Below are 16,743 nucleotides of genomic sequence, written 5' to 3' on the forward strand. Positions count from 1 at the left end.
GATCCTTGCATTTTTAAGGCATAATCCTGGTTTATTCAACCTCTCTTCACTTTTAAAGGTTGCCTGTTTTGAAAGAGGGAACACTTCAGACCAAGAGAGAACTATCACAGCTCATCGCTACACATAGGCGGCACTGATTAGATCAGTCATTTTCAAAGTTGTTGGACTGCTTCTAGAACAATATCTTGCGGTAACAGCTTTAAATGACAACTTCCGTATGATCCGATCTGTTTAGAACTAAATGTATATAATAACATGCCAACAGATGCCGTTTATTTGCTCTTGTGCCAAGCAGAAAGTGAAACACAAGTGTCGTTATGACTACACTCACCCCTCTCTGTCAGTACCTCTTTCTTGTATCTATTCACTGCTCATTAAAGTCTCATAAGATCATCTGTTAGATTCAATGCTGATTTTGTCACGACTGACAGAAATTACATTCTGCAGTTTAGTTTATTTATATAGGTTCGTATTTCAGTGTGCAGGCAGAGCTGCTTTCAAGTACAAGTTCAACAAGATACTATGTACTATTTATAGGCTGTTACATTGATGCTTTTATTCCATCAGATCGACTTAGAGATATGTAACCGTGTTGCTGTTTAGAAAGGGTGTGTTGTTATTGTTATTTGGGGTTTGGCTGTTTGTCTTTCCATTGGCCATTTCCATTGATTTGATATGTATGCAGTTCTACAATGAAATGTATATATAAATAGGCAGTTAACAATAACCAGAAGTAAAATGATATAAATCATGCACAGCCTTTTTACAAAGCAGCACAAGCTGCATTAACATTCCTGACTCATTTGAAAAGAATCAAAATCATTAGTGTCCATGTATTCAAATGATGTCCTGTGAGAGAAGAGAGGAGAGCTGATCCAAAAACAAAAAGAGCATTACAAAAAGTGAAGCTGGATGCGCACACACTGCCCACACTAAGACGACATAGAGTTGGTTTAAAATCATCAGAAATCACATCATATGAAATAACATAGTGGCTTTGAGAAAAACAAAAACCCGTCCTGTGTATTGCTTCCTAAATATACACTCCTTTCAGTGTAAACTGACCGGAATATGATACAGTAAACATAATACACATACCAACAACTGCAACCTGTCATTGGGCTACTGAGCCTCATAATATAGCTGAGCATGATCCCTGTGAGTAACACTGGCTGATTAGTACTGTTTTGGTATTCTGCCAACTCAAGATGACAGAGAGCATAAGTCTTTCGGGACCGTATTGATTTTCTGGCCTAAAAAAGGAGCAGGAAAGAAAACCGTAAGAGGCTTCCTATCTTAATGCAATCCCCGTCTTAAAAGCTGTATAGCAGCATCACCATCATTTGTTTTGTGAAGCAAAGGTTACTGTCTGGCAACCCTCTTCTAGTAATGAAAAATACAACTATGGTGAATTCTCTCTCTTACAACAACCCTAAGGATGTCCTCTCTAGAGCGCTTTCACTTTGTTAATCCAGTCTGACACAACCCCAGAACTCCTGTGGCATCAGCTGACACTCGAGTCGATCAACCAGTGGTCTTTCCAGCACCTTTGCTCAAATTGTGACAGGGCTGACTTCCAAGGCTCTGTGACATGACCAACGAAGAGATAAAGGGGAAGAAAGAGAGAGCAGCTACCAATGCCTCTGATAGGACCGATCTTATTTTGAGGGGCTTTCATGTGCACAGTTATTCTTTATTTATCCAGACTGGTCTAATTGCAGAATAATACTTTTCTATTATTTACACAGGGAGATGATGGGCCACCATGATTACTGGCATTTATGTGCAAATCAAGTTAAATTGGGGTGTGCTGACACCCATTTATGGTTAATTATTGGCGTGGGCACCAGGCTTATGCACATCTACAGCTTTACAAAAGGAAGTGGAACACAGCGGGAACACCATGTGAGCAGGGTTTTATTATTCTGATAAAATACAGTGTAGGCAACAACTGTATGCATACACAGACTTTTATGCTTGAAATCGCAACATTTTATATACAGGTCCTTCTCAAAAAATTAGCATATTATGATAAAGTTCATTCTTTTCCATAATGTAATGATAAAAATTAAACTTTCATATATTTTAGATTCATTGCACACCAACTGAAATATTTCAGGTCTTTTATTGTTTTAATACTGATGATTTTGGCATACAGCTCATGAAAACCCAAAATTCTCAAAACTGACTTCAGTTAAGTCTCAAAAAATTAGCATATCATGGAAAGGTTCTCTAAACGAGCTATTAACCTAATCATCTGAATCAACTAATTAACTCTAAACACCTGCAAAAGATTCTTGAGGCTTTTAAAAACTCCCAGCCTGGTTCATTACTCAAAACCGCAATCATGGGTAAGACTGCCGACCTGACTGCTGTCCAGAAGGCCATCACACCCTCAAGCAAGAGGGTAAGACACAGAAAAATATTTCTGAACGAATAGGCTGTTCCCAGGGTGCTGTATCAAGGCACCTCAGTGGGAAGTCTGTGGGAAGGAAAAAGTGTGGCAGAAAACGCTGCACAACGAGATGAGGTGACCGGACCCTGAGGAAGATTGTGGAGAAGGACCGATTCTAAACCTTGGGGGACCTGCGGAAGTAGTGGACTGAGTCTGGAGAAGAAACATCCAGAGCCACCGTGCACAGGCGTGTGCAGGAAATGGGCTACAGGTGTCGCATTCCCCAGGTCAAGCCACTTTTGAACCAGAAACAGCGGCAGAAGCGCCTGACTTGGGCTACAGAGAGGCAGCACTGGACTGTTGCTCAGTGGTCCAAAGTACTTTTTTCGGATGAAAGCAAATTTTGCATGTCATTCGGAAATCAAGGTGCCAGAGTCTGGAGGAAGACTGGGGAGAAGGAAATGCCAAAATGCCTGAAGTCCAGTGTCAAGTACCCACAGTCAGTGATGGTCTGGGGTGCCATGTCAGCTGCTGGTGTTGGTCCACTGTGTTTTATCAACATTGACAGGGTCAATGCAGCTAGCTATCAGGAGATTTTGGAGCACTTCATGCTTCCATCTGCTGAAAAGCTTTATGGAGATGAAGATTTCATTGTTCAGCACGACCTGGCACCTGCTCACAGTGCCAAAACCACTGGTAAATGGTTTACTGACCATGGTCTTACTGTGCTCAATTGGCCTGCCTCCAGACTCTCTCCAGACCTGAACCCCATAGAGAATCTGTGGGATATTGTGAAGAGAAAGTTGGGAGACGCAAGACCCAACACTCTGGATGAGCTTATGGCCGCTATCAAAGCATCCTGGGCCTCCATAACACCTCAGCAGTGCCACAGGCTGATTGCCTCCATGCCACGCCGCATTGAAGCAGTCATTTCTGCAAAATGATTCCCGACCAAGTATTGATTGCATAACTGAACATAATTATTTGAAGGTTGAATTTTTTTTTTGTATTAAAAACACTTTTCTTTTATTGGTCGGATGAAATATGCTAATTTTTTGAGACAGGAATTTTGGGTTTTCATGAGCTGTATGCCAAAATCATCAGTATTAAAACAATAAAAGACCTGAAATATTTCAGTTGGTTTGCAATGAATCTAAAATAAATGAAAGTTTAATTTTTATCATTACATTATGGAAAAGAATGAACTTTATCACAATATGCTAATTTTTTGAGAAGGACCTGTATACACTGCTCAGTATGTTTCCTCACACATAAAAGTGGGATTATAGTGATACAACATTTACAATATCTCAATAATTCCAAGTTCCCTCTCTTTACCGTATAGACTTTCACTTTGAGCTCAGATTTAGATATCCAGACTGCAGTACAAGCGGAGATTTTAATCTTGATATCTTATTGCATGCCTGAAGTATTATACTCTGACACTTCAACAAAATAACAGACTTACTTTTATTTGGAAAACTGTGATTTAAATTGCTATGTGCATGCTCAGCCCTGGCTGTTTCTTTTTATGAAAAGCTCTCTTCTCGCTAATGTGGCAGGTAACTAGAAGCTAATGACACACCCAGGAAATGAAAGTAGGTGCTGATGTATGAAGGGTAATAAAGCATGCTACCGAGGAAGGAAGAGGAGAAAAAGAAAAATAGTGGGTCACAGGTGGAATGCAAAGAGCAATGAACTCTGCGTTCAGCACATAATCCTGCTCAACAGTCATTTCAGAGAATTGGTAAGTGTCTGAGTCATGTTAGAACGGGAAGCAGAGGGAGAAATGATGAGCAGTCCAACAGAAACAAACATTATCACAATGTATGTATGTGTGTGAGTGTGAGTGTAAGTGTGAGTGTGAGTGTGTCTGGCTAGCTATAGGCTGCCTCCTAGGTGTCCTGTCGCATAATGAGATCCAAGACGATGCTCTCTAACTACAGATTGATATATTGACAGAGCTGTCAGTGAGACAATCCTATAAAAACACAAAGCCTAGAGCTCACACCCTGCTGACTATTCTTACTGGCTGTCAGATTGTGTTTGTGCGTGCACATGAACCACATCTGTAATGGCTGCACCCAAAGTCAACTCTGAGTCTGTGCCACAGGGCTCACATCCCCCTTTACCTCTATTAGAATGTAAAAGTTGACATTTTTTAATTTCCCCAATTGCTGCTGCCTGTTGAATCAACGTCATATTTTTGTGGATATATACACGTGTGTGGTAAAACATGCAAACACACGAAAAAAGATTAACACAGCTAGAAATAAATCCGGACAGCTGCAACATTTTAGCGTTTGTTTTGGCAGCATGAAGAATAAACTTAGCACATAGCATAATTTGAATCCATTTTTTTTCAGTTCAACTGAGTTCACCTAGAGACACATACACACTGCCTCAGACACACACACAAACACACCCTTAGAATGCGCACTGACTAGACAATAATACATCAATACCAGTGCATGATAGCCTACATCCTGAGGCCTAAAGTGATATAATCAGTCAGAGTCAGCTCTATTTTCTTTACATCCAACCCCACCTCTCCCTCTAACCCTGCAGTGGAATGTGAAGAGTTTAGCTCCGTCAAGCTCCAAGGCGTGTCTAAACCTTGTTAATACAGGCCCCTGCTCACTGGGGATCACAGCCAAGCAGATGCCGGCACAATGTATTACTCCTGTGGAAAGATTTCATGCTGTTAAGCAAGATGGTGGTCGAGTATTCTAAGAAGTGTATCCAGTAGAGATCCGATACTACTGTAGTGAAGGCATCAAGCTTGACATAAACATTTAGCCTGGTTTAAAAAAAGGTAACAAATAAACAGATATAAGTGTACTTAATATTATTTGAATTGAAGTGATTAGATCGCTGTAACTGTATTGCTGTGTATGATATTAATAAAAAAGAAATGACTGGATTGGGATGATGGATCTGCCTCATTCGGCCGATATCCGATCCAGCTAATTAGTCAATGTCTGAGCCGATATCCGATACAGGTATTGGTTCGGTGCATCTCTACTTTCCAGCTCTGAAAATGTTTGATGACGTTGTGCAGTGCAGGACAAAACAGCTCAACACTCGGCTCTGTCCTAATCATCCTTCCTTCAGTTAAGTTGTATTGTATTTATTTAACCTTTAATAAGCTTGCAGAAGGCCCCTTTTCTGCAATATGCTGTTGCAGGGTCATCAAGTTATGCACATTCACACCGTAGAGCCACTTTGCGCAAACCAAAATCTTTTGTTCATGATCACCCATTGGACAGCTGAAAAACTAGAGGTTGAGTTGCTCACACATGGATGTTTCAAGGTTTTGAGGAAGAAGGATGGGGATTGAAAAGGAGATGTCTAATCGAAATATAAATCCAGATATGTTAAAGTAGTCTGACCCTGGATCACAGGTTTGGTGATATCATCGTCATAGTATTTCCAAACACTTCTTCGCATTCATTGAAACTTGGCAAACAGGAGCAGCAGATGGTCGGGGAGCAGTACCATATTTCAGATAGTGTCAGGTTATTTATTAAACAACAGAAAACTGATGTATGTGCTCCATTTTGCAATAATCAGCTATCTGGCCCTCCATGTAGACTGACAAAAACACTAGAATTTGATGCAACACAACATCCTGGTACGTATGAGCTTAGTAAGAGCCCAGGGCAAAATCATACACCTCCACAGCAAAACTGCACAGTCTTCAAATAAATCATGCTATTAGTCACAAGATCCAAAGTGGCAAGGAGGTGGAGTGGTTTAAAACTGATAGGATGCATCTAATAAAGAGGTAAAATGCTAACAGTTCCTGCAGGGATGAAAGCCAAGAGAAAAGGAGACAGCTCAAGTCAGTAGGAAGAGAGGAAGAGACAAGAAACTGAGGAAGAAAATAAACAACTTTCTTTCTCCTCTGTTGTTCTACCCCCTGGCCATCTGAGGAGAGTTCAGTGAATTAAACAGATTGAAAGCCCCTTAAAGAAGCAATACTTGCAGTGTGCCTACTGGGGAGTGTTCTCCCCACCACAGACAGACAGAGAGGACAGATGGGAGTGAACAGGCAGGAAGTAAACCCTGCATGAGGACACTTCCCTTTAAGACAACATTCTTTTTTGCTAAGAGTTGGACGAGAAGATTGAAATATGAAGCTACAGGTAGCAACCAGCTAACTTAGCTTAGCATAAATACTTGAGGGACAAATCTTAACCGAGTTGTTTGTTGCATAAACTTAACCGGTCGCTATTTCACAGTATTAAATAGAAGATATCATATGAACTTGTTTCTGTCTAATTTGGTTAGATAGCTACGAATTGTTGTGCATACGTTTTCGTAAGAAATCATACAAACCTTTTGATGAGGATATATTGAACACATACACAAACCAAAGCGTAAAAACAAGTTGTGGTTACACTTTAGTATAGACAGGCTGGCTCTTTGTCCTTCCTTTTTCAGTTTTTATGCTACAGTAAGCTAACTGTTTACGGTTACATGTAGCTTCAGATACAACAATGGTATCAATCTTCACATTTTACTTTTGGCAAAAAAGCGAGTTAGTGTTTTTTACAAAATGTTGAACTCTTTCTCAACACGTCAGAAAAAAAATGGTACCTTTTCCACCTACAGCAACACTATTTTTCGTATTAATTTGCTGTCAAGGTTAACAGACTAGTATACGGTTGTTTCTCCTTCCTTCCCTTTGTCTCCAATTATTTTCCCCTTTCCCCCTGTCCCTCTGTTCCCAAGCTTTTCTGCACAGCAGTTTGTATAATGTTGTCTCCAACTTCCATTTTTTAAATTTTCTGTCTTAATTAGTGTTATTGGCAGTAACACGGCAACCAAAACTACTCTGGAATAAGCAGAGAGTTGGGACTTGTTTTTCTCTCCCGTAAATCCTAGCATAATGCACACAGGTATGAGCTGGATGTTCTTGCAGCAGTTGCCACCGCAGTGATGTACAGGGTTAACGCCTCACAGACGAGACCTTGAAAACATCATCTCCAAGTTCATCTTAAAATAGGAGGGTAAATCATGTATGCCAAATGACCATGAGAGACCTCAATGCAAGGTTCAGGATACACAACAGATTACCAGGGGCACAACAGTGTGCCAGGTCCCTCTTCGACACATAATCTTCTCTCCTTCCAGGATTTCAAGATTATATTACAGACTGATGATGGCAGGAACTGGAAAGGGAGGCTTAGTGCTTTACCTCTGTGGAATCTGTATGTATTTAGTGACCGGGGGAGGGGGGTAATGCCCCATGAAACAAATGCCAGGTCATGTTTGTAAAAGAAAGCAAGAGTGGTTGCCATGCCTACAACACGCATGTGCACACAGAGAGGCTGCACAAGCACACGCCGTGACTCGCCAGCCCCACAGCGCTCTACGGTAGCCCAGAGGTCAAAAAGCTCATCATGTAAAGCTGCAAACCCTGCCTACACACTATTGCCACTGGTAAATATTTAATCAGTCCTGGAAACACTCAACACCAAGGCTGTGCTGAGCCGTCCTACTGATTAACACACACATGAACAGAACGGCAAAGATACAATGCCAAGTGGAAGCTTGTGGTTTTGTGATCCGAGGATATATCCAAATTAGCCAGAGGTATATTGGATCACAGCTCACAGAGAGCAATACACATCAATCCCAAGAGATCCAGAGTGTGTTTCTGAAGTGCTGAGTTATTCTGCTACTTCATCCTTTTTGGTTTCCTGCATGCTATGTCTTTCTTCAGTGTCAAAGCTCTGAAGTATTTGACGGCATTTGTGTGCACGACTGATTGACTTGGCTGGAGGGAGAACTATGCAGAGGCGGCCTATGCTTCGCTGTTTACTCCTCTGCAGTCCTCCTATGCCGTTTGATCCCCCTCCCCCCTCCATTCCCTCTCCTCTCAAGCTCTTGACAATACCCTCGCTCCCATCACCCCCTCCACTGTGCCCTCTCGTCACTCGGCCAGTAATGCGCAAATACCACTCGCTCAGCACCTATAGCTGCAGTAAAAAAAGTAATTATCTACATTAGGGAGTACAAAGATGTCACTGACAGCAATGGAAACAGAATTACTGTCTGTCCTTCTGCCTTGTGCCCTCAAGCTTGATAGGTGGAGTTCACACTGAAGTGGGAATGACACAACCAGAAATAAGACACGCTCATAAAAGAAGCCAGACTGCATTGTATGCATATTATTGTACCACATACGGAGTTTTTGTCAACAACATTTAATCAACGTTGCATGCAGTATTTTTAGCGACATTAAACTTGAGGTGTTTTTGAGTATGAAAGCGTCACCTTGTGCATTTGACAAAATAATCCCACTACTACAGCTGCAATGACTAGTTAATTGATTTAACACTTATTGTGATAATTTATTCATTGTTTGTCATTTTTCATCCAAAAATGACAACTAACTGCTGGTTCCAGCTCCACAAACGTGAAGATGTACTGCTCACCCTTTTTGATATGTCAATGATGTCTTTGTGTTTCAGACTGTGTTTGTGATGCAAGCATTTTGAAGACATCACTTCGTCCTTTGAGAAAGAGTGTTTTTTCTTTTTTGAATCTTTAGACATTCTTTAGACTCAATGATTAAAAGGGAAAATAATCATCACATTTGTTTATAATGAAAATTTGTTTTACTTGTAGCTATACTGACTACAGCGTCCATTTAGTGGCCGCTCTGAAGCCTCCAATAACATCGTAAAAAGCAGAAGGAATTTGTCCAGCTATCATATAATTGCGTATGTCCATTTTTCTGAGCCCTTTAAGGACTTAAAAAATGATATATTACTTTTTATACATTATAAAATCATGCATGTAAACAAGGCCACTTTATGGACATCTAATTGATGTTGATGCAACGTTGAATCAAATACACCTAATGTAATAAATCCAATTTAATGATTTGTTTAAAATTCTGTCATTCTTGCAGCAGAAAATATCAAATCATCCAAAGGCACTTTTCTCTTAACATAATCCACTTCCATGAGTAAATGCTCAGCACAGTTTCCTAGCACCCAAGCCTCATATTTCTGCCAAAACATGTCTGTACCATACCCGTCTTAACCCTCATGCACAACCATGCTGAACCAAAATGTCAGCCAGACACTGTGACATCCCAGCTTGTTACATACAGGGACATTATTTCTCATAAATGTCTTGGTTTGGTCTTTGAACAATGGTTCTTGTGGCTACCTTGTGCCCTCCCCCCTACCCCCTTATGTCTATAACAACTACAAAAGCTGTTCTCTCAGAGTGTGTCCTCCATTTACAGGAACACATACAAAAATCTGGAATTATCCAATTATAATCCTGCTTTTTCTTTTGGCTTGCCAGACTAGCTGTCAGCTGCATTATTATGAAACCATGACAACCACTTCTCCCCACACTGCGACAGCTTTGCAAGTTCTTGAGGCCAGGCAATAATTCAATGTTGTACTAAAAGATGTGATAAAAAGAAAAAATCTATAATCTGAAACAATCTGTGGTCATAAAACGTGAGTCATAAAACGTGAGTCATGAAAGGTTCGTCCTAAAAGGTTCATCCTGACCTCCCCTGTTAATCAAGTTAAAATATCATGTACATTCTTACTGTGGCCCATCAGGAACTCCTGCAAAAAGGTGCAGAAAACAGATCTTGTAAATTTGAACTGTTTTATTTCACTTATGACATTTCTGTATTTGTTTCCACTGTGAAAGGGCTACATTCTTAAAAAAATAATCCATTTCCTTTCTGAACTTAACCTTAACAGTTGATTAATTAGTCATGAATGAATAATCTTAATACTTTTTTTCCAAGTATAGAAACCAAGTTCTTGTGTTTTTGTGTGTATCACATTACGATTTCCAAGAAGATATCTAGTCTCATAACACGAGCGACTGTATATTATGATTTAATTTAGCCCACGGGTGACTCAATTTAGCTAACAAAGCAATTGACAATAAGAGACTATTGTTACTTCATTTGCACGGTCTATTAGTAACACAGGCAAATGTACAGTATTTGGTTGGCTTAAATTAAAACTAGGCTGAAGACACTACCTCTTGCAAAAGCAATCAGCAGTTGCTGATCAGGAGAGGCAGCAGATGAGGAATAGCTGCTCTATGCCTCCTCTGATTTTTTTTTATGTTGGATTCTTCCTTTTATCAAAACAAAACGATGCACTTCCTCGAAATAAGCAGACTCTTGGTCTCAGTTTTCTAACTGATGGAGGTGTAACATTATGAAAACAAACTTAGACGCTGAAATTTCCAGCTATTTTTTGATCGGGTTCAGCTGTCTTGTAATTGGCTCACTGTAATGTCGTTGACTGGTGATCTTTTAACTTGGTTAGTCAACACTTAGCCTCCTAAACATATCAACTGGTGGAGAAAATCAATGGGACATCCTCACTGGATGACTAATTAAGCATTTAGTCAAAAAATGGAAACAGTCAGGAAATATAGTGAAAATCATATTATATCAAGAGTCTGAGGTGATGTCTTTAAACCTTTTGCTTTGTCTTACCAACGGACCAAAAGCCAGAGATTTAGCTACAGTTAAACCTGTAAAACTGTTGCCAACAGCAGCAACCAGGTACAACATTATTGTAAGAAGTCCAAATATGGCTGTTTATATTGGCTGATTCATGTCCTCATGTCAGGTCACTTTTAGCTGCTAGGCTGACAAATTAACTTCCCTCTGACAGTCCTGTGATTGACAGCGGGACTCTCACTGTTACATCTCACTACATTTTCCTGTAGCACTTCTGTCTTGGAAATTGAGGCTGTCATATCAATTTTTTCAGCTTTTTGAACAAATCTTTCTGCCAGGTACCCTAAAGGGCAATGAGGTTGATGTGATTTGTTGCTAGAAATAAGCCCATTTCCACACTTGTGTGAGAGCAAATCACTGTGAGCCTGGCTTTTTGCCAGGGAGTAAATTGCTGGGTAATACCATCCCCCTGCGATGAGACAGATCAGACTACCCTCTCAGGTGACTGTGCTCTGCTGTCTGATCTATCCCATCAATACACTTCACAGAGGCCATTTTCTGTTAACAGATACTGTTCGGTCATACATGGATCTAAACTCTTTTTCAAGTGTTTATCTCTTTTAAACTGCACTGAGATGATGAGAGCTGGGGAAAGCCAAATAGAGAGATGTGGTTGTATAGTCTTCTCCTTTCTTATATTGATACTTTCAGTAGTGCTCAGAATTTGCCCTTTTTCAGTTTTATTTAATTGTAAATTGAAAACAAGTTGGGTTTCAGACATAACAAGCTCAACATTTCAAAGAAAACATCTTGTGCTCTTTCAAGGATCAGTTTCAAAACTCTTTGGCTTTGGATCTCTAATTATGAAACAATGTCTCCTTGCAGCCCTAGAGCTACTTTCCCCTATTTTTATTTAGCCTCAAAGGTTTGAAACTATACAGTGTGTCACAAGAAAGAAGCAAAGATTAGGCACGTCTGAAAAAAATAAACATTTTTGTGTATCAGAAGTGAGTTTTTTCTTACCATTGGAATTCTCTCACGACCCCTTGTATTGATTCTAAAAACTCCCACGGGGGTCCTGACCCTCATGTTAGGAACCACTGGACTAAAGGATCGATACATGAATCAATGTAAATAAAAAATAAAAATGCATCTATACTATATAGTATATCTACACTTATTATAGAACTTTCTTTCTACCTACAGATGACAAAAAGACAGCCACCGGGATGAAACCCTGTGAACAGTAGCCTGCCAGAGCACCTTACCTACTGCTTCAGGTTAATGGCTCAGGAAAAGTATGGCAGAGACAACGATGGCACTAATAGCTCAGTAATATGCTTTTGTCTATTCATCAGTTTTTACAGCATGTGAAGGGGCAGGGAGAGAGAAATAGATAAAGAAAGAGAGAGAGAAGTGTCATGACACAGAAAATGGCTCATTAGTGCCCCTGGGGCAGAGGACTGACTTACTGTAACCTCACCACAAACGCACGCACACACACATGCACACGCACATGCACATGCACACGCACACGCACACGCACACGCACACAACTGTTTTAAGGTATATTTCACATTAGATCAGCCCTCTCTCCCTCCCAACCTTTACCTTTATCCCCTCCCCCTTCTCTCAACCTCCGTTCCCCCATCAGGTCGTCTGGAGCCAGGTAACTCCCATGGCTAGATCACAGCAGCCATTATCAGATTTCCCAGCATTTCAACAGCAGCACGGCATCGATCGCCGCTGTATGTGCCTGGTTACAACTGATCTGCCTGCCTGGTGGCAGAACAGTCCTGGGACGAAGTCTACAACAAACAGTGTGAAATATTTTTTATCTGACTTATTCCCCATCAACATTTTCTATCTCATGCCATCTGTCCTTTTGTGTGGGAAACATGTACCTCTTCTGTAGATTCACAGGCAGAAAATCCCTAAATCCATTTGGAGGCCATCCTAATTAAAAGATTGCATAACTGATCACATTACTGAAATTCTGCCCACTCAATTAGCACAACATGTAATGTACATAATTATAGGACTACCCAGGCCGGAGCGAGAGTTGAATATGATCGACTTTTGGCAGAATCGTATTGTGATGATATGATTAGGGATGTACCAATCCAATACACTTGCATTAGCGCCAATACTGGCCTTATTATGTGGATCGGGTATCTGCCATGATGTGACCAATCCAGTTTCTTTTTCCAGTGTCGTTTTTCAGCCACATTTATTCTGTCATTAAGGCTACTAAGTGTGTTTTTGCGACACAGAAAGGCAATCTCTGGCATCGTGTTACCTTGTAAAAATATTCCAAAGACCTCACAGTGAACAGGGGAGGTTTTCAGAAACCAGCCTCTTCCACACATGAAAATCTGAAATTGTCTAGGAATTACCTGGAGGAGCTGTATGGGAGAACGAAAATGTCTGAATCAGTTGGACAGAAAACGGACTTTACCTGCTCGCTAGTCCAAAGTCTGTGTGAGAATGTGTGAGAATTCACAACAGGCGAGTTGGCGTATGGTGACATTTTCTATCATGTGGCTCGTGCAAAACCAGAAAACGGCAACAAAAATATCTAACTCGAGAGACAAAGAGATTTGGGAACTTTCACCTGTAAGGTTCGACGCCAAAATCTACCGACAAATTCAGTAAGAGACTTGGTTGTCGGGACAAAATTACAAACCGTGACCATGGTGTAATGTGCATCACTGTCCTGCCTCCTGCACGCTCTACACAGGCACCAACACTCGCCTGTACCAAACAGAGTATTTCCGGGGAAGTGAGAACAGGTCTGACTCGGACAATCTCCTGTTGTGTGCAAGGGAAACTTCGGACAATGTTTGGACCGGATTCATTAGACATTGAGGTTCAATGAGAAAATTAAACAAGTTAATGATTCAGAGCAAGTTGTTAAGTAGCATAGGTTCTGGAAGTTTTTTGTTTTTGATTATTGTATATTGTAGTTATCATATATTTATATATATAATAAATATACATTTGATTTTGCAAACATCTGGCATATCATGTATGTGTCAATATTTCAAATATTGCCTTATTAATATCATGGTAATGATCACAACCATAATGTCCATTTTACCTATTAAGCCTGTGTCTTTTTTTCCTGTTGCCATCAGACAATAATGGCTTTGACCAGTGCGGCCCCTGCAAGCTCCCCCTCAGTCACTGCACATTGTTCTGAACTGAAAGAAAAGACGGCATTGCTCTTCGGACTCTATCCCCCTCGAGACAGAAAGAAAAAGAAAGCGGCTGAGCGAGGAGGAACATTTCCTTGTCCTACATGGCTGGACAGTAATAGTCTACAGGAGGAAACAGGATCACGTTTCAGAGCAGGACAATAAAGCGAAGAGGCCAGCCAGGAGGTAGGAAAGGGCTGACTCAACGATTTTCAGTGTGTTTCTGTACGTGCTGGCTTGTGTGCATTGGTCTCTGTATGATGCAAACAGGACAAATGAGGACATAGAAAATGTGTAACACTATGGCCCTATTATATTGACCCAGACACGTCACTATACACAGCAGCTGGCCTGACGCTCGATCAGCCTCACTCAGACAGCATTCAGCACATTAAACACCAGCCGGCTAATGTCCTCTGAGGGCTGTCAATGCAATTGCTAAATGAATAAATCATCACACAGGCACATTCCCTCCTTTAGCAGAGATGGCTGAAAATTCAAATCAATTCAATTCAATTTTATTTTTAATGCCAAATCATAACAAAAGTTATCTCAGGACACTTTACAGACTAGGTATAGACCACACTCTATGACTTATTTATGATTTACATAGACCCAACAATTCCCCCGTAGAGTACGGCAGCAACGAAAACCTTCCCTATAACAGGCAGGAACGTCGTGTGAAGATTCACACAAGAATTTGGCCTTTTTGATGAAGGCACCTTCTCCTCTCGGGTGTTTCCAAGTCATCTCTCCAATTTATTGGATGTTAAGCTGCATGTATATTGTGTCACATATAGGAGTAAATACCAAGCCCTGACCACTGATTTCCTGGTTGATCCAACAAGGAAATGCCAAAACGTGCAGTTTGACAAATAGCCACTAGGGACAGGTTTCATAATAGAGCAATTTCTCATTGACCCCCATGTTAAACAGACAGTTTTCACAGCAAACTTAAACCTATTTAAGGCCTGGTACAAAAAAATATTCTAGTCTGTATGTTTAGGTCATATCTCCATGACAACAATGAGGGGGTGAATGTTTTTGTATCAGGCTAGTTCTTGTTTTATTGAAGGTTAAAGTTTATGAATAATTAGGGGCGCAGCCTCTTGAGTGACGGCTATCCACTGGCCCTCACTTTGCTTCAGAGGTATACGCCAGCCAGATGGACGTATCTCCCACCCCCCCAACGTCACATCAATGCCCTATTTTGGTAAAAGGAAATGAGGTGGAGTTAAAGTCTGACAAGAGGGCGACTCCTGTAGGGGAACACCATGGATGAAGTTGAAAGAACGGACCTCGACGGGTATACAGTCTGTGGTATAAACGTGTGTGTGTGCGAGTGTGCGTGTGTTCCATAGATGACATGTACCTTGACAGCAGGTGTGACTCCATCCTCAGCAGTGCTTTGCCCATTCTGTCAAGAAAGCAGATGTGAGAAACAGTCAGAATGTGACAGTGCATATATATATGTGTGTGTGTGTGTGTGTGTGTGTGTGTGTGTGTGTGTGTGTGTGTGTGTGTGTGTGTGTGTGTGTGTGTGTGTGTGTGTGTGTGTGTGTGTGTGTGTAAAGAAGACACTGCAAGAGAGATAAAGATACAAGAGAATATTTGCAAGACTGTGTGTGGGTGGCAACAGTCCACTGTATCCAGCACTTTGCTCCTCTACTGGCAAACCTTATAATCTAGGGCTGACACACAAGGCACACGCTTCATCTGTTCCCCCAGTAGGTACGTCTCGCAGAAAAGGGTAATCATTGTTATTTGTACAACAACGGCCCGTCGAAGGCTATTTGAAAAATCAACATGTTGTTCATACGGCAGAAGTAGGTCTGTAGGATTTCAGTCCGATTACATGATTAGATGTGCATTTCATTTTGTTAAACACAAAAGTAGAACAACAAGGAGGACGATAAGCAGGGATTTACTAAAAAAGTAGTGGCCATTGTTGGCCATGTTTTTATAAATTATACATAAACCCAGAGGGCTCAACTTAATGGTGCAAGGTTATCACTATCTGCAGCTAATGGGACCAGATATAAAATCATGCAAGGGCCTCATATTTTTATATTCTTACAAAATATGGTTTCTAAAAATCTAAAAACAATAGAGAGAGGTCCAAGCAGCAGAGGTCAAGATATTATGACCTTTCATTTCTGGTATGGATAATGTAACGATTTCTGGTAAAAAAAATTTTTAAAAAAAAGAACAAGCTGGTTTCTTAGACTTGACAAAGCTCCCCCACTGCCACGGAAGACTACAATACAATACAAATTTTCTTCACAGACTGACCTCTCCCTGTAAATAACACATTGACCTAAACATGTAAAATAGGTGGAGTTGCCTTTTAATGATGTACAGTGTTATATCTCTGAAACTTGAAAATAAATCTTAGATGATCAAAGAAACTCTCGGATACAGAGGCAAGTATTCATCTGGCCAAGTGTGAGAAGACCCTAAATATCTACTCCACCCCCTTTTTCCGCTTTTTGCTTTGTTTTTCCATTACAGAGGGGTGACCCTGGGGTCGTTCACTTCCTCCATGCCCCCTTCCCTCTTCCTCTTCCTTTAGACTGTTCAAAACATGACAGGCACTCAAAACAATGACAAGCAGTGGCCTTGACAATCAGAAATTGAACAGAAAGGGTTCGAGACTAAAAAGGAAACGCAGGAAGGCACTGCGT

At 40.8% G+C, this 16,743-nt stretch overlaps 1 protein-coding gene across 2 annotated transcripts in view; it reads right to left on the minus strand.

Annotated features, from left to right (window-relative positions):
• rps6ka1 (ribosomal protein S6 kinase a, polypeptide 1) overlaps positions 1 to 16,743 on the minus strand; it is a gene marked incomplete at its 5' end in the record, with an annotated part of 53,634 nt that overhangs the window by 24,655 nt on the left and 12,236 nt on the right. For both annotated transcript variants that reach the window (XM_083924318.1, XM_083924316.1), the window contains one exon: positions 15,432 to 15,476. In XM_083924318.1, coding sequence (XP_083780444.1) covers positions 15,432 to 15,476 — 45 coding nt within the window. The remainder of the gene's footprint in view (positions 1 to 15,431; positions 15,477 to 16,743) is intronic.

The sequence above is a fragment of the Echiichthys vipera genome (genome assembly GCF_963691815.1).
Source record: "Echiichthys vipera genome assembly, chromosome: 12".
Taxonomy (NCBI): Eukaryota; Metazoa; Chordata; class Actinopteri; order Perciformes; family Trachinidae; genus Echiichthys; species Echiichthys vipera.